Here is an 18,933-nt window from a genome sequence, read left to right as displayed (position 1 = left end):
TGGGTACTGGACTTCCTGACGGGCCGCCCCCATGTGGTGAGGGTAGGTAACAACATCTCCACCCCGCTGATCGTCAACACTGGGGCCCCACAAAGGTGCGTTCTGAGCCCTCTCCTGTACTCCCTGTTCACCCACGACTGCGTGGCCATGCACGCCTCCAACTCAATCATCAAGTTTGAGGACGACACCACAGTGGTAGGCTTGATTAACAACAATGACAAAATGGCCTACAGGGAGGAGGTGAGGGCCCTCGGAGTGTGGTGTCAGGAAAATAACATCACACTCAACGTCAACAAAACAAAGGAGATGATTGTGGACTTCGGGAAACAGCAGAGGGAGCACCCCCCTATCCACATCGACGGGATAGTAGTGGAGAGGGTAGTAAGTTTTTAAGTTCCTCGGCGTACACATCATGGACAAACTGAATTGGTCCACCCACACAGACAGCGTTGTGAAGAAGGCGCAGCAGCGCCTCTTCAACCTCAGGAGGCTGAAGAAATTTGGCTTGTCACCAAAAGCACTCACCAACTTCTACAGATGCACAATCAAGAGCATCCTGTCAGGCTGTATCACCGCCTGGTACGGCAACTGCACCGCCCACAACCGTAAGGCTCTCGAGAGGGTAGTGAGGTCTGCACAACGCATCACCGGGGACACTACCCGATGTCACAAGAAGGCCATAAAGATCATCAAGGACAACAACCACCGAGCCACTGCCTGTTCACCCCGCTATCATCCAGAAGGCGAGGTCAGTACAGGTGCATCAATGCAGGGACCGAGAGACTGAAAAACAGCTTCTATCTCAAGGCCACCACTAACATTGAGTGGCTGCTGCCAACATACTGACTCAACACCAGCCACTTTAATAATGGAAATTGATTGAAATTGATGTAAAAAATGTATCACTAGCCACTTTAAACAATGCCACTTAATATAATGTTTACATACCCTACATTACTCATCTCATATGTATATGTATATACTGTACTCTATATCATCTACTGCATCTTTATGTAATACATGTATCACTAGCCACTTTAAACTATGCCACTTTGTTTACATACCCTACATTACTCATCTCATATGTATATACTGTACTCGATACCATCTACTGCATCTTGCCTATGCCGATCTGTACCATCACTCATTCATATATCTTTATGTACATATTCTTTATCCCTTTACACTTGTGTGTATAAGGTGGTAGTTGTGGAATTGTTAAGTTAGATTACTTGGTTGGTTATTACTGCATTGTCGGAACTAGAAGCACAAGCATTTCGCTACACTCGCATTAACATCTGATAACCATATGTATGTAACAAATTTGATTTGATTTGATGTGCCCTTGGATCATCTTGGCAATCCTCTCCTTCATCGCTGTTATAGCCTGTCGCCACAAGAAAGGACGCAACAACAATCCACAGGTAAGAAGGAGACTGATAGAGGGACTTGTTGAAGAATGTTATGCTCTGTTTCAATACTCCTACTAAAGATATGAGGCTAATCCACAATGTGTCCACAGGGTGGTGATCTATACTACCATTCAAAAGTTTGGGGTCACTTAGAAATGTCCTTGTTTTTGAAAGAAAATCACATTTTTTTGTCCGTTAAAATAACATCAAATTGATCAAAAATACAGTGTAGACATTGTTAATGTTGTAAATTACTATTGTAGCTGGAAACGGCAGATTTTTTATGGAATATATAATATGGTACAGAGGCCCATTATCAGCAATCATTACTCCTATGTTCCAATAGCATGTTGTGTTAGCTAATTCAAGTTGATAATTTTAAAAGGATAATTGATCATTAGAAAACCCTTTTGGAATTATGTTAGCACAGCTGAAAACTGTTACGCGTGCATAGCCCGGTGCGGTATATTGCAGCGCCTCGTATCGGCTGGGCTAGAGTGGGCATCGAGCCAGGTGCCATGAAGCCGGCTCAGCGATCTGGTCTCCAGTGCGTCTCCTCATGTCGGTGTACATGGCACCAGCACTATGCATGGTGTCCCCGGTTCGCCAGCACAGCCCAGTGCGGGCTATTCCACCTCGTCGCACTGGCCTGGCAATGGGGAGCATTCAGCCAGGTAGGGTTGGGCAGGCTCGGTGCTCGAGACCTCCTGTGCGCCTTCATGGTCCTGTCTATCCGGTGCCACCTCCATGCACCAGCCCTACGGTGGCAGCCCCTCGCACCAGGCTGTCTCTCCGTCTTCTCCCTACAGGTGCTCCAGCCTGTCCAGCGCTGCCAGAGCCTTCCTCCTGCCCAGCGCTGCCAGAGCCTTCCGCCTGTCCGGCGCTGCCGGAGTCTCCCGCCTGTCCAGCGCTGCCGGAGTTGTCCTTCACTCCGGCGCTGCCGGAATCTCCGGTCCATTCGGGACCCGTGGCTAGGGTCCGCAGTCCGAGGTCGGCGGCGAGGGTCACCGCTCTTAAGAGGCCACGAAGGCGGTTAAGGAGGCAGAGAAAGACTATGGTGGAGTGGGGTCCATGTCCCGCGCCAGAGCAGACACCCACCCAGACCCTCCCCTATAGGTTCAGGTTTTGAGTCCACACCTTGGGACTCTTAGTTCCTTTGTTTTGTCTTGTTTTCGTATGGTCAGGGCGTGAGTTGGGTGGGTTGTCAATGTTAGTTTGTCTATGATTTTCTATTTCTGTGTTTGGCCTGGCATGGTTCTCAATCAGAGGCAGCTGTCAATCATTGTCCCTGATTGAGAACCATATTTAGGTAGCCTGTTTTGTGTAGTGGGTGATTGTTCCTGTTTCCTGTGTTCACGTTACGGGACTGTTTCGTCTTCCTTCATTTTGTCGGTTTATTGTTTTTTGTTCGTTGTTAAAGTATTCTATTAAAATGGATAATCATCAAGCTGCATTTACCTCTCTTTCCCCAGACGAGTTACACAAGGGCATTTTTGTCGATGTTCACCCTCCTCGCCGCCTCTCCTTGAATACCTTTGACATTTTTCAAAAGGAGGCGAGAGAGGGCAGAGGAGAGAGGACACAGGAGTTGAGCAAATCTAATTGAGAAAAGGCCGCTAGAAGCCAAAAGGATACTCTTGTTCATCCTCTGCTGAAGTAAATTACCAGTCCAAAGTTTGGACACACCTACTCATTCAGGGTTTTCTTTATTTTTTACTATTTTCTACATTGTATCATTTTATTTAACTAGGCAAATCAGTTAAGAACAAGTTCTTATTTTCAATGACGGCCTAGGAACAGTGGGTTAACTTCTTTGTTCAGGGGCAGAACGACAGATTTGTACCTAGTCGGCTCAGGGATTCGATCGTGTGATCTTTGGGTTACTCGTCCAACGCTCTAACCACTAGGCTAACTGCCGCCCCGAGAATAATAGGGAAGACATCGAAACTATGAAATAACACATATGGAATCATGTAGTAACCAAAAAAGGGTTAAACAGCTTGATGAAACTGGCTCTCATGATGACCGCCACAGGAAAAAAAGACACAGTTACCTCTGCTGCAGGATAAGTTCATTAACCTGTTGCTTCTACTCGGGACGCTTGCGTCCCAACTAGAGCTCTGGAAATGCAAATGCGCTACGCTAAATGCTAATAGTATTAGTTAAAACTCAAAAGTTCATTAAAATACACATGCAGGGTATCGAATTAAAGCTACACTCGTTGTGAATCCAGGCAACAAGTCAGATTTTTAAAATGCTTTTCGGCGAAAGCATGAGAAGCTATTATCTGATAGCATGCAACACCCCAAAAGACCCACAGGGGACATAAACAAAATAATTAGCATTTCGGCGTTACACAAACCGCACAATAAAATAGAAAACATTCATTACCTTTCACCATCTTCTTTGTTGGCACTACTAGATGTCCCATAAACACTATTTGGGTCTTTATTTCGATTAAATCGGTCCATATAAAGCCTAGATATCGTTATATGTAGACTGTGTGATAAACGAAAAAACATTGTTTCAAAACGTAACGTCATTTTTTAAAATTCAAAAAGTCGACGATAAACTTTCACAAAACACTTCGAAATACGTTTGTAATGCAACTTTAGGTATTAGTAAACGTTAATAAGCGATAAAATTCATCAGGAGGCGATGTAAAGATCATTAGCTGTCCGTCTGGAAAAATGTCCGGCTAGAAACTCAACGAAAATATCCGGTCCTAGACCGGATTAGATACGGTGTCCTGCATGTGTTTGACCAAGAAAAAACTTGAAGGGAAAGACTCTAGACACCGTGTGGAAGCTGTAGGTACTGCAACCTCAGTCAATTAATTGTGGTTCACCTTTATCAATGGGATCAAGTAGCGCATGGATATATTTTCCCATTTTCAGTGATCAGTTTTTCCTGTGCTTTTCGATGTAAATGCCGTTCTGGTAAAGCCACAGCAGTGATTTAACCAGTTTTTTAAACGTCTGAGTGTTTTCTATCCACACAGACTAAGCAAATGCATATACTATATTCCTGGCATGAGTAGCAGGGCGCTGAAATGTTGCGCGATTTTTAACAGAATGTTCAAAAAAGTAGAGGGTCGACTGAAGAGGTTAAAGTTGCCAGCTTCAGAAATTGCAGCCCAAATAAATGATTGACATAGTTCAAGTAACTGACACATCTCAACCAACTGTTCAGAGGAGCCTGCATGAATCAAGCCTTCATGGTTGAATTAGGGCTGGACGATATGGCTAAAACATTATATCATTAATATTACCTCAGAATTTCTCCCCAAGAACGGTGATTTTGACGGTGACAACCTGCTGATTACCACCTGCTGCTTCAGAGGACCAAAAAGCCTTGAAAGAGAACACTATTTCTTTACCATATATTTGTCTTTATATAAGAAAATATTGTTAAATAGGAATAAATAATTTAAGCTGTTTTTAGATGGATTTTATATTGACATTGCTAGCTTATTTACCTCAGCCAGGCAGTTTTATTTAGCTAACATTATTTAAGTTAGCTAGCTAACTCTTATTGTAGCAGCTTTCTGTTTGTATCTAGCTTCCTCTTTAATGGCATCCCCCGACAACATTTTCTTTTATCTTTCCAACCAGGTGAAGTACTATGAAGCCACCACTGATCTTGACAAGAGGCAAAACATTCGAAGGGGGTCAGAAATTCACAATTCAGGGTAGTGCTGGGCGATATGGGCAAAATATTGTGTCATGGTATTTTTTTAATAAATTGGATGGTATGACAGTATTTGACGGTATTTTTAGTTTTTAAATAATAAAAGTTCTACATTTGCTTTATGAGTAGTGAATGATCCTAGAGTGGCAACACATGTATTCTACATTATTTCAATGAGTCTTTCTCCATTCTGATTGTTTTATACTGTTCAATTGAACTTCAACCAAAACAAATTTCAGCACTTTTGTCGTTTCTGCATTTCTTGAACTCAATTGCAGTGGTGGAAAAAGTACCCAATTGTCATACTTGAGTAAAAGTAAAGATACGTTAATAGAAAATGACTCAAGTCACCCAGTAAAATACTACTTGAGTAAAAGTCTAAAATTATTTGGTTTTAAATATACTTAAGTATTGAAAGTAAATGTAATTGATCAAATGTACTTAAGTATCAAAAGTAAAAGTGTAAATCATTTCAAATTCCTTGTATTAAGCAAACCATATGGAACCATTTTCTTTCTTTTTTAAATTTACGGATAACCAGGTGCACACTCCAACACTCAGACATCATTTACAGATAGCCAGGTGCACACTCCAACACTCAGACATCATTTACAGATAGCCAGGTGCACACTCCAACACTCAGACATCATTTACAGATAGCCTGGGGAACACTCCAACACTCAGACATCATTTACAGATAGCCAGGTGCACACTCCAACACTCAGACATCATTTACAGATAGCCAGGTGCACACTCCAACACTCAGACATCATTTACAGATAGCCAGGTGCACACTCCAACACTCAGACATCATTTACAGATAGCCAGGTGCACACTCCAACACTCAGACATCATTTACAGATAGCCAGGTGCACACTCCAACACTCAGACATCATTTACAGATAGCCAGGTGCACACTCCAACACTCAGACATCATTTACAGATAGCCAGGTGCACATTCCAACACTCAGACATCATTTACAGATAGCCAGGTGCACACTCCAACACTCAGACATCATTTACGGATAGCCAGGTGCACACTCCAACACTCAGACATCATTTACAGATAGCCAGGTGCACACTCCAACACTCAGACATCATTTACAGATAGCCAGGTGCACACTCCAACACTCAGACATTATTTACAAACATAGCATTTGCGTTTAGTGAGTCCTCCAGATCAGAGCAGTAGATGACCAGGGATTTTCTCTTGACAAGTGTGTGAATTGGACCATTTTCCTGTCCTGCTCAGCATTCAAAATTGAACTTTTAGGTGTCAGGGAAAATGTTTTGTGTAAAAGGTAAAGTATTTTCTTTAGGAATGAAGTGAAGTAAAAGTTGTCAAAAATAGTAAAGTAAAGTACAGATACCAAATTAAAGGACTTAAGTAAATATACTTTGAAGTACTTTACACCACTGCTCAATTGAGATAATTTCCACACGTAGGGCTGCACGATATAGGCAAATAATCTAGGACTTATTTTTAAGCAAATGTTGCAATTGCGATTTGACTTGCGAATTATAGCAAAACTGTTGGAATCATGGAAATAGAATGACTATTCTAATTATATAGTTAGAATATAATAGTGGGCACTTTGAATACAGTGTTGTTTGAGATGACAACAAATTAAAATGCCAGGGAGGTGTTATTGTGACAGGGTAGGTACTAAAGTGTTGATACGTGTTTCCTAGGGGACCCTGTAAGCGTTGGCTACATTGCATGTTTTCTCTTAGCTCCATCATGTAACGTAAACTCACGTAAACTCGTACATCGCCTTGGTTCATACAATTGCCCTTATTTTAGCGCCCCAAAAACGTAAGACTTCCAGATCAACTGTAATGTCAATACCATTGTAAAGCACAATTTCTCCCCTTTCCAACAGAATCAATTACATGACCTAAACGCTGCCCTTTTCTGCATAATTCAAGCAGGCAATGAGCCCCGTCAGGTCTTTTTAAAAATGGCGGGTGGGGACGCGAAATTAATGCGTGATAGTGAGAAGGAGAGATGTTGTGTGGGAAAATTGCTTTTTTTCACTCGATCTGTCAAACTTCAAATCAAATCAAATCAAATGTATTTATATAACTCCCTAGAAAGGCCAAAACCTAGGAAGAAACCTAGAGAGGAACCAGGCTATGTGGGGTGGCCAGTCCTCTTCTGGCTGTGCCGGGTGGAGATTATAACAGAACATGGCCAAGATGTTCAAATGTTCATAAATGACCAGCATGTTCGAATAATAAGAAGGCAGAACAGTTGAAACTGGAGCAGCAGCACGGCCAGGTGGACTGGGGACAGCAAGGAGTCATCATGTCAGGTAGTCCTGGGGCATGGTCCTAGGGCTCAGGTCCTCCGAGAGAGAGAAAGAAAGAGAGAGGAGAGAATTAGAGAACGCACACTTAGATTCACACAGGACACCGAATAGGACAGGAGAAGTACTCCAGATATAACAAACTGACCCTAGCCCCCCGACACATAAACTACTGCAGCATAAATACTGGAGGCTGAGACAGGAGGGGTCAGGAGACACTGTGGCCCCATCCGAGGACACCCCCGGACAGGGCCAAACAGGAAGGATATAACCCCACCCACTTTGCCAAAGCACAGCCCCCACACCACTAGAGGGATATCTTCAACCACCAACTTACCATCCTGAGACAGGGCTGAGTATAGCCCACAAAGATCTCCGCCATGGCACAACCCAAGGGGGGGGCGCCAACCCAGACAGGATGACCACATCAGTGAATCAACCCACTCAGGTGACGCACCCCTTCCAGGGACGGCATGAGAGAGCCCCAGTAAGCCAGTGACTCAGCCCCTGTAATAGGGTTAGAGGCAGAGAATCCCAGTGGAAAGAGGGGAACCGGCCAGGCAGAGACAGCAAGGGCGGTTCGTTGCTCCAGAGCCTTTCCGTTCACCTTCCCACTCCTGGGCCAGACTACACTCAATCATATGACCTACTGAAGAGATGAGTCTTCAGTAAAGCCTTAAAGGTTGAGACCGAGTTTGCATCTCTGACATGGGTAGGCAGACTGTTCCATAAAAATTGAGCTCTATAGGAGAAAGCCCTGCCTCCAGCTGTTTGCTTAGAAATTCTAGGGACAATTAGGAGGCCTGCGTCTTGTGACCGTAGCGTACGTGTAGGTATGTACGGCAGGACCAAATCAGAGAGATAGGTAGGAGCAAGCCCATGTAATGCTTTGTAGGTTAGCAGTAAAACCTTGAAATCAGCCCTTGCTTTGACAGGAAGCCAGTGTAGAGAGGCTAGCACTGGCGTAATATGATCAAATTTTTTGGTTCTAGTCAGGATTCTAGCAGCCGTTTTTAGCACCAACTGAAGTTTATTTAATGCTTTATCCGGGTAGCCAGAAAGTAGAGCATTGCAGTAGTCTAACCTAGAAGTGACAAAAGCATGGATTAATTTTTCTGCATCATTTTTGGACAGAAAGTTTCTGATTTTTGCAATGTTACGTAGATGGAAAAAAGCTGTCCTTGAAATGGTCTTCATATGTTCTTCAAAAGAGAGATCAGGGTCCAGAGTAACGCCGAGGTCCTTCACAGTTTTATTTGAGACGATTGTACAACCATTAAGATTAATTGTCAGATTCAACAGAAGATCTCTTTGTTTCTTGGGACCTAGAACAAGCATCTCTGTTTTGTCCGAGTTTAAAAGTAGAAAGTTTGCAGCCGTCCACTTCCTTATGTCTGAAACACATGCTTCTAGCAAGGGCAATTTTGGGGCTTCACCATGTTTCATTGAAATGTACAGCTGTGTGTCATCCGCATAGCAGTGGAAGTTAACATTATGTTTTCGAATAACATCCCCAAGAGGTAAAATATATAGTGAAAACAATAGTGGTCCTAAAACGGAACCTTGAGGAACCCTGAAATTTACAGTTGATTTGTCAGAGGACAAACCATTCACAGAGACAAACTGATATCTTTCCGACAGATAAGATCTAAACCAGGCCAGAACTTGTCCGTGTAGACCAATTTGGGTTTCCAATCTCTCCAAAAGAATGTGGTGATCGATGGTATCAAAAGCAGCACTAAGGTCTAGGAGCACGAGGACAGATGCAGAGCCTCGGTCCGATGCCATTAAAATGTCATTTACCACCTTCACAAGTGCCGTCTCAGTGCTATGATGGGTTCTAAAACCAGACTGAAGCATTTCGTATACATTGTTTGTCTTCAGGAAGGCAGTAAGTTGCTGCGCAACAGCCTTTTCTAAAATGTTTGAGAGGAATGGAAGATTCGATATAGGCCGATAGTTTTTTTATATTTTCTGGGTCAAGGTTTGGCTTTTTCAAGAGAGGCTTTATTACTGCCACTTTTAGTGAGTTTGGTACACATCCGGTGGATAGAGAGCCGTTTATTATGTTCAACATAGGAGGGCCAAGCACAGGAAGCAGCTCTTTCAGTAGTTTAGTTGGAATAGGGTCCAGTATGCAGCTTGAAGGTTTAGAGGCCATGATTATTGTCATCATTGTGTCAAGAGATATAATACTAAAACACTTGAGCGTCTCTCTTGATCCTAGGTCCTGGCAGAGTTGTGCAGACTCAGGACAACTGAGGTTTGGAGGAATACGCAGATTTAAAGAGGAGTCCGTAATTTGCTTTCTAATAATCATAATCTTTTCCTCAAAGAAGTTCATGAATTTATCACTGCTAAAGTGAAAGTCATCCTCTCTTGGGGAATGCTGCTTTTTAGTTAGCTTTGCGACAGTATCAAAAAGGAATTTAGGATTGTTCTTATTTTCCTCAATTAAGTTAGAAAAATAGGATGATCGAGCAGCAGTAAGGGCTCTTCGGTACTGCACGGTACTGTCTTTCCAAGCTAGTCGGAAAACTTCCAGTTTGGTGTGGAGCCATTTCCGTTCCAAATTTCTGGAAGCTTGCTTCAGAGCTCAGGTATTTTCTGTGTACCAGGGAGTTTGTTATGAGAAATGTTTTTAGTTTTTAGGGGTGCAACTGCATCTAGGGTATTGCGCAAGGTTAAATTGAGTTCCTCAGTTAGGTGGTTAACTGATTTTTGTCCTCTGGCGTCCTTGGGTAGACAGAGGGAATCTGGAAGGACATCAAGGAATCTTTGAGTTGTCTGTGAATTTATAGCACGAATTTGATGTTCCTTGGTTGGGGTCTGAGCAGATTATTTGTTGCAATTGCAAACGTAATAAAATGGTGGTCCGATAGTCCAGGATTATGAGGAAAAACATTAAGATCCACAACATTTATTCCATGGGACAAAACTAGGTCCAGCGTATGACTGTGACAGTGAGTGGGTCCAGAGACATGGACCTTATCACCTTATCGCCTCTAAAATGTAAATAAAACACTATAAAGAGTTTATATAATGTGTCATTACATACCTATTTGAAGGTTTGTGTCAAATTTGAATCAGGTTTTTAGGGCGGTGCTAAAGTGATCTTAGAGGTAAACAGCGGCTTTGAGAATGATGATCTCATGCAATGATGACGAAAAAATGACTAGGTATCCCCCTTTACCCCCGTCACTGTCCATTTCTTTTTTTAAAAGGATGATAGAAGTGTTACACCTGGTGGAGAGAGATTATAAGACAGAAATAGTTGCTTTATGCATGCTGTACATTACGACATGACACGTCAAGATGTAGCGGAGGGTCAGTTTTTTCAACTTTTCTCCAATACTATGGAGCCATTACCATGTCGATCAATGCTTGAATAGAAACCTAGTTCACACCTCCGATTTTGACGTCAACACAGTCGCTACAGTCCCATTGCTTTTCTTTGTAGCCTCGTTTGAATGTTACATTTGTACGGAATGGGGTGAGTTCACGTTAGCTAACATATTCTTGCTTTGCATATTCCTCTTTGATTTAGAAGATAATGTCGCACAAACAACATGCTGATTTAGGTCTACACCATCACTGGTATTATCAGGCTGTATTAGCTAGCTATGTTTGCTCTTACTCAATACATTTATTAGCTAGCTATTAGCATTAGCGGCTAACAATTAGCGTCTCACAAGATTTAGGGCAACTTGCTAAGAAAAGACAAAACTAGCTGTTTTCTGATGTAAGAAACACAAACGAATAGTGTCATTATAGAAAACTAGTGGATTTATATTAAGAAGCAAAGTGAAAACAGCATTGTTGTCGTCAACATTGTTGCATGTGCTGCATTGACCATGCAGACTGAACGCAAATGTCTAGCGGTTGAGGAACATCAAATGCGCTCCTTGAGTAACAGGGGGCGTGGCTAGGTCTGTGTGGAAAGTGGCACGGCGAGAATGTGGAGAGAGATGACTCAAGTACGGTATACCGCCCAGCCGTAGGTTGAATTGCTGCAAAGAAACAATTACTAAAGGACACCAATAAAAACAAGAGACTTGCTTGGGCCAAGAAACATGAGCAATGGACATTAGACCAGTGGAAATCTGACCTTTGGTCTGGTGAGTCCAAATTTGAGATTTTTGGTTCCAACCGCTGTGTCTTTGTAAGACGCAGAGTAGGTGAATGGATGATCTCCGTGTAACCAGTGCTGTACTGCACCGCTGTATTGTGTGTGGTTGATTGAGACTATAGATGTGGACTTTGGAGATCAGATTGTTTAATAAATGAATCAGAATTCACTCTCTGCATCTGCATCCAAAAGAAAAGTCAAAACGTTTGTAGAGCACAAATGTTCTGCGAATCGTTGCCTCTTTCTACAATAGATGCACAATACAAGGGATTGAGATCATTCGAGGAGCTAGCCATCGTTCACACATACAATAACTAGCTAGTAACCACAGACAATGTTCAATTCAGAATGTTAATATCATCATAAAAAGTACAATTACAATTGCATCTTAACAATAGCATCCACTTATGAGTAACCTCTAAACATTATTCATGAACAAAACACTATGTGTATGACTTTGTGCTTAAAGGAATCAAACTTTTCTGAAGACAACAGAAAAAGTGTGTCTCATAGTGCATCAAAATGATTTGAGCAGGAGCACGCAGGGAAAAACGTAAGTACACACTCCCTATTTCCAGGATGCAGGAATGCATTATAACAAATCAACATGCTATATTAATATATGAACCTGGTGAAATTCACAAAGTACTTTAACAACTGTTACATCAGCATGTGTGGTTCCCACTGTGAAGCATGGAGAAGGAGGTGTGATGATTTGCGGGTGCTTTGCTGGTGACACTGTCAGTGATTTCTTTAGAATTCAAGGCACAGTTAACCAGCATGGCTGCCACAGCATTGTGCAGCGATACACCATCCCATCTGGTTTGCACTTAGTGGGACTATAATTAATTTTTCAACAGGATAATGACCCAACACACCTCCAGGCTATGTAAGGGATATTTGACCAATAAGGAGAGTGATGGAGTGCTGCATCAGATGACCTGGTCTCGTCAATCACCCGACCTCAACCCAATTGAGAGAGTTTGGGATGAGTTGGACCGCAGAGTCAAAGAGTCAAAGAGTCAAAGACTGTCAGAAAAGCATTCCACGTTCTGCTGGTTGAGAGAATGCCAAGAGTGTGCAAAGCTGTCATCAAGGCAAAGGGTGGCTACTTTAAAGAATCTGAAATATAAAATATATTTTGATTTGTTTAACACTTCTTTGGTTACTACATGATTCCATAAGTGTTATTTAATAGTTTTTATGTCTTCACTATTATTCAACAATGTAGAAAATAGTAAAAAGAAAGAAAACCCCTTGAATGAGTAGGTGTGTCCAAACTTTTGACTGGTACTGTAGGTAATGGAGGAGGTAAGCACACTCCAAATGGTAGACTGAATTGATTTTAAAGTAAGCCCACTGTCATTTAAATGCATCCAAATTAAATAACAAGAATTGCTCCGGGAGTGTGAGCCAGTGAGTCAGCACCCAACCCTTATTGCCGGTTGCATCCTGGTCTCATACAGAGAGAAAAGGCCTCAAACCTAGCATAGTGAAATGAGTCAACGACAATTCCCGATTGACTAATATTCTATCCTGTCTCTGCATTTTTCAATTGAGGTATATTATACCATAAAATGGTAAAATAGAAAAATTACATAAAAGAACAATTCATATTATTTAATGATTGTGGGTATATAACATGAAGTAGGCCTACATCTCAAGTTAGATTGTATTGTAAGATACCATTCAAATAAATAACGATGGTAACTTTTGGTAGTCATGAGCAGCAAGATAAATATGTAGAAATAACAGCGACAGATGTCAATTACCCAACAAATACATCCATTTTGGGGGCCAAAAACCAGTGTATAACAATGTAAATATAACAAGACTTCTTGCTGACAAAGACACTTGATTTATCTTTACTTTCATCATTGACTTTCTTGGCATTCCATTCAATCATTTTGTAAACATGTTCTATAGATGTTGACAGCCAGTATCTTTAAGTAATAGCCATCAGAACCGTTCCCTACAGGGTTACTAGCAGGTCTCATCACCCCCGCCCCGCGAGCGTACCACATCTATTTCTATAGACACAAGCACTGATCAAGTCACAAACTGTTCACATCACTCGTTGGTGGAGAGACTTTTGCCATGTCTAATGTGTATTCATGTGATATTGGAGTGACAATGCCAAGAGTGTGCAATACTGTCATCAAGGCACAATCTTTATATATTTTGATTTGTTTAACGCTTTCTTGGTTACTACGTGATTCCATATGTGTTCTTTCATAGTTTCGATGTCTTCACTATTATTCTACGATGTAGAAAATAGTAAACATAAAGAAAAATCCTGTAATGATTAGGTGTGTCCACACTTTTGACTGGTAATGTATATTCATCTCAAACTATACATTGATGGCAAACTATTAACAAGCTCAAATCAAAGTGTATAAATGAAGACTAGTTGCGGTAGGATTTGGCGACAGATCTGGTCCCGTGCTGTAGAAGGGGTTGGACCTCTTCGTTCTTTGGCCTGGACACATAGAGATCACTACTGATATCAGGGATGTCCTGTTGTGGCTGCAGTTCCATGTTCATACTGGAGTAAGTGGCGTTACTGGACTTAGACATCTGTCAAATAAAAAATGCATATTTACACTGACACACAAGTGTTTTTTGGAGTTTGTAGGGCTACATTGTCTGAATATTTATTAGTAATTTCATATTGAACAAGAAAAAATACACTGTGCAAACCCCCATCACTTGACAGCAGTGATGTATGCCATCATTGTAAATAAGAATGTGTTATTAACTGACTTGCCTAGTTAAATAAAGGTTAAATAAATAACTAAAAGTAAATGTAGAGTCCAGTAAACCTCGAGTCCCTTCATACTCGTGTCACGAGTCCCTTGCTCGTGCTAAAAGCTGTGGTTCAACCGTTTTTTAGCCAGTATGTTCAATTATGCAAAAGGAAGAGATTTTCTGAAAACAAAGTCACTACTAGTCTGAGTCAACTCTGAGTCCTGTTTCTTTACGTAATATGTAATTGTTGTACTGTATGTGTGTCTATAGTTTTGTTCAATGTTGTGTTAGTGTATGTAAGTTGTTTTGTCTGAAACTTTGTTCCTGCTGCTGTTGGACCAGGCCTCTTTTGAAAAATAGATTTTATCTCAATGAGAAAAATCTGTATAAATATAGGTTAAATAAAAATAAAATAAAAACTACAAAACCGCTTGACTGTGCTTTCTATGGTTACGACCAAGTTTTGGAATTGATCCTAAGTCAATATGTTAGGTATACATGTAGATCAACCGTTTGTGGCTACATTGTAGGATAGCCTCATATCTTTAGGAGGAGTATAGAAACAGAGCATAACATTCTTCAACAAGTCCCTCTATCAGTCTCCTTACCTGTGGATTGCTGTTGCGTCCTTTCTTGTGGCGACAGGCTATAACAGCGATGAAGGCGAGGATTGCCAAGATGATCCAAGCACACATCATGATGAAGAGCAGGTTAAAAGAGGCTATAAGGAGACAAAGAGAGAACTGTTTTGCCCATAGTTCAAGGAATGGAAAACACTTCAGATACTGTAATATTACAGTATTACATGATGTAGTTAGACAAGCTTGAATACTGGTCATAAGTTCTACAAGCAGAATTGATTTTCTTTCACAATTATCTCCCAATTAGTGACTGTCATACTCCCGAGTATCTGCATACATGATTATTAGAATGTCTCAACTTTGAATCATGTTCCTATTTAATCAAACCATCATTATTTCAGTAGTCTGGTTTCAAACTATCTATTTGTTATGCATTAAAATGAGGTCACAAGCTTCCTGAAACTCCTCTGTAACGATACCATCCAGTACAAATCAATTCACCACAGGAGACAAATGCAGTATGGGGTGTGGGTCCTGCTGTTAAATTGCTCTCCTCCAGAACTCCTTAGCTGCATTCCTCAACCCTGCCCACTGTCCCACTGACGTCTTTTCATTTCTCTGAACACACTATCACTCGGTTCAGCTGAAGATTACAGGAAGAACCATGAAATCTAAAGAGATAAAATCTCATCAAAACCTCTTGTGCCACCAGAACTGCTGAGGGACACTGTACTAATAAATGGATCATTTGTACCACATCAAACAGTCTACACTGTATTCAAATCAAATCAAAATGTATTTGTCACATGCTCCGGATACAACACGGCGCAGACCTTACTGTGAAATGCTTACTTACAAGCCCTTAACCAACAATACAGTTCAAGAAATAGAGTTAAGAAAATATGTACTAAATAATATAAAAATAGCTAAATAAAAATAGGTAACACAATAAAAATAACAATAATGAGGCTATATACAAGTACAGGTTACTCAAGTTATTTTGTACATGTAGTTAGGGGTAAAGTGACTATACATAGATAATAAACAGCGAGTAGCAGCAGTGTAAAAACAAAGGGGGGTCAATGTAAATAGTCCCGGGTGGCCATTTGATTAATTGTTCAGCAGTCTTATGGCTTGGGGGTAGGAGCTGCCTTTTGGTCCTAGACTTGGCGCTCGGGTATTGCTTGCCGTGGTAGCAGAAAGAAAAGTCTACAGTATGACTTGGGTGGAGTCTTTGACAATTTTTTGGGCCTTCCCAAAAAAGTGAGAGTACAAAGTGTGTACTGTACTGTACTATCCTGTAGCTTCTGCCTTGTGTGACTAATGTGGACCAAATCTCCACAGACCACATGATAACACCAGACTTACGATCTCTCCTCACAGAGATGTTGTAGGAGGTCTGCAGTTTGCTGATGTCGTTGCGGGCGCTGATGTCCAGACAGTGGACTCCTAAAGCTGTGAAGGTGTGGTTTAGTGTCATGGTGTTCTCATACAGCATGGTCAGGTGACAGCCTGTAGGGGTTGCTGATTCACAGTTCTGTAGAAACCTCCAACAGACCCACATGGGAGGACTAGAGAGAGAGAGAGAGATGATGAGAATAAATACAACACACCCACATTGGAAGACTAGGAAACAGAGAGAGGAGAGAGAGAATAAATGAGCTGATTCTTTGATGTGTTATACATGTTTAGTATGTTGTGTGTGTTAATTGTGTGGCCTACTGAGAAATTGTACCCACCTTCCATCCACATGAACAACCAGACTGTAGTTTCTGGAAACCTGGAAACTAAAAGGGCTCAACTCAATATTTCTGATGGCGTCTGGAAAATAGCAGAGATGTGCAATACACCTACATTGATGTTGTGGTGTCACTTACTGTATGGTAAACCTAATGTGATATTTAAAAGCTCTACTATTTCAAACCAGATAATTATGAACAACAATGATGTGTATTCTGTCTACCTACCCAGAACTGTAACGTCCATGGTGTATACCCCAGTTAGTGGAATAGAGGTTTTGTTCACTTGGGCCCCAACTCTCAGCCGCAGAGTGTAGTTTCCAGGGGATGAGTAGTTATAGTGCACAGACGGCTCCGATCCCTTCAGCACCTCTCTTACAAAACCAGAATATTGATTGATGATTTATTGAGCAAAATTATTCATTGAGGACAACCCAGGGATAACAGGTTAAAGCATTTCCACTTGTTTCTAACGTGGTCCCTGATGGAATACGTTCAACACTGACAAGACAACAGAAACAACAGTAATCCTTACAGTAAAAAACAGCATCACACAACATCGAATAAATAAATAACAAATTAAACAACCACATAATATTTAAATATATAGCCTAAACTACAAAACATACATTCGATGATAAACAGGCAAGTCCACATAGGCCTACCCGTTGCCGAAGTCCCAGGTATAGTTGAATCTGGCAGTGCTTAAAGTGTTCATTGGATCGAACAGTTCAAACTTTGTCTCAGTTGGAACTTCCGTGGCCAGCTCCTTGTCCCGCAGATAAGTCACATTTCCTTCCCTCTGAATGAAGCTGAGCTTGCCTGCAATATTTTCTGAGTAAAAATGTAAAAATGATATGTTTTTAGTATACATTTTGTTAAAATAGTGTTGTATTGAAATAATGTTGTCTATGCGTAAAAGTAAACCTACTCAGATTGATCAAACCGTCTGTCGCGAGCCCAAAAACCTGGGGGCTCAGAATCAGTGGAAGTGACATGACGACCAACGCAATTATTTTTCTGAAATCATAAACCAGAAGTTCACAAAATGATGTTGAATGTACTGCAATGTAATTCTAATTATTTGACCAAATATTAAACACATCATATTTACCGATACATTTGCACTTGTGAAGAGGCAGATGGTGTAGGATACTTCAGGACTAAGACGTTTAGAAATGTGGACAGTCTTTAAATGGACAACCTATAATAGGTGCTTTGTCAGCCGGTGCCAGCTAATTGTTCATGCCTTCTAAATTTCACAGATACATGTACAAGCTTGAAATGATGTCCATGCGTTTTAACCATGTGCCTGCCTCAGATTACAAAGAGTTGTTGTGTTGTAAATCACTGTCCATGGTGGAGGATACACATGAGTTTATGGCCCACATCAAAAATGTGCATGACACTTCTTATTAACGGCCAATTTACATTTTGCCTCCTACAGTGAACGAAAATAAAGACAAAACATGTAACATCTAATTTTTTTTACTATATTACTATATATACTGTATATTCGGGCAAGTAGCGTTCTCCAAACCCAGATTCGTCCTTCAGACTGCCAGATGGTGAAGCGTCACTGCTCCAGAGTCCAATGGCGGCAAACTTTACACCACTTCAGCCGACTCTTGGCATTGCACATGGTGATCATAGGCTTGCGTGCGGCTGCTCGGCCATGGTATCCCATTTCATGAAGCTCTCAACGAACAGTTCTTGTGCTGACATTGCTTCCTAAGGCTGTTTGGAACTGAATGTTGCAACTGAGGACAGACGAGGACATGGAGCTTGCAATTGAATTGCTGACTGCAGGAATGTCCAACAGAGCTGATGCCATATAATTGAATGTCAATTTCTCTACAATAAGCCGCCCGCAAGGTCGTTTTAGAGAATTTGGCAGTACATTCAACCGGCCTCACAAATGCAGACTACCTTTATTGCGCAGTGTGGGTGCTGATGTCAATGTTGTGAACAGAGTGCCCCACGGTGGTGGGGTTGTGGTATGGCAGGCAAGCTACAGACAACGAACACAATTGCATTTTATCGATGTCAATTTGAATTCACAGAGATTCCATGATGAAATCCTAAGGCTCATTGTCATACCATTCATCCGCCCCCACCACCTCCTGTTTCCGCATGATAATGCACAGCCCCATGTTGCAAGGATCTGTACACAATTCCTGGAAGCTGAAAATGCCCCAGTTCTTCCATAGCCTGCATACTCACCAGACATGTCACCCATTGAGCATGTTTGGGATGCTCTGGGTCGATGTATATGACAGCGTGTTCCATTTCCCACCGATATCCAGCATATTCGCAGAGCCATTG

General features: G+C 41.5%; 1 protein-coding gene across 1 annotated transcript; it reads right to left on the bottom strand.

Annotated features, from left to right (window-relative positions):
* Positions 1-13,145: 13,145 nt before the first annotated feature.
* On the bottom strand, positions 13,146-17,773 carry LOC115112884 (transmembrane protein 130-like). Its single transcript, XM_029639913.2, has 8 exons — positions 17,723-17,773; positions 17,540-17,628; positions 17,274-17,442; positions 16,837-16,982; positions 16,609-16,690; positions 16,238-16,440; positions 14,897-15,009; positions 13,146-14,117 (listed from the first exon to the last, which is right to left on the bottom strand). Exons 1-8 carry the CDS (start codon positions 17,728-17,730, stop codon positions 13,947-13,949), a joined length of 981 nt encoding a protein of 326 aa, XP_029495773.2. The 5' UTR covers positions 17,731-17,773; the 3' UTR covers positions 13,146-13,946.
* Between the last annotated feature and the right edge of the window lie 1,160 nt (positions 17,774-18,933).

This window comes from Oncorhynchus nerka, linkage group LG28, assembly GCF_034236695.1.
Source record: "Oncorhynchus nerka isolate Pitt River linkage group LG28, Oner_Uvic_2.0, whole genome shotgun sequence".
Taxonomy (NCBI): Eukaryota; Metazoa; Chordata; class Actinopteri; order Salmoniformes; family Salmonidae; genus Oncorhynchus; species Oncorhynchus nerka.
Note: the sequence above shows the minus strand (reverse complement) of the source record. Positions and strands in the feature narration are given on the sequence as shown.

What these genes read in the sequence shown, in the direction of transcription:
- LOC115112884 (XM_029639913.2), bottom strand. An exon ending in AGACGGTTTGATCAATCTGA is followed by an intron (nt 17,443 to 17,539) that starts GTAGGTTTACTT and finishes ATTTTTACTCAG; the next exon opens with AAAATATTGCAGGCAAGCTC. An exon ending in CATGGACGTTACAGTTCTGG is followed by an intron (nt 16,691 to 16,836) that starts GTAGGTAGACAG and finishes GCTATTTTCCAG; the next exon opens with ACGCCATCAGAAATATTGAG.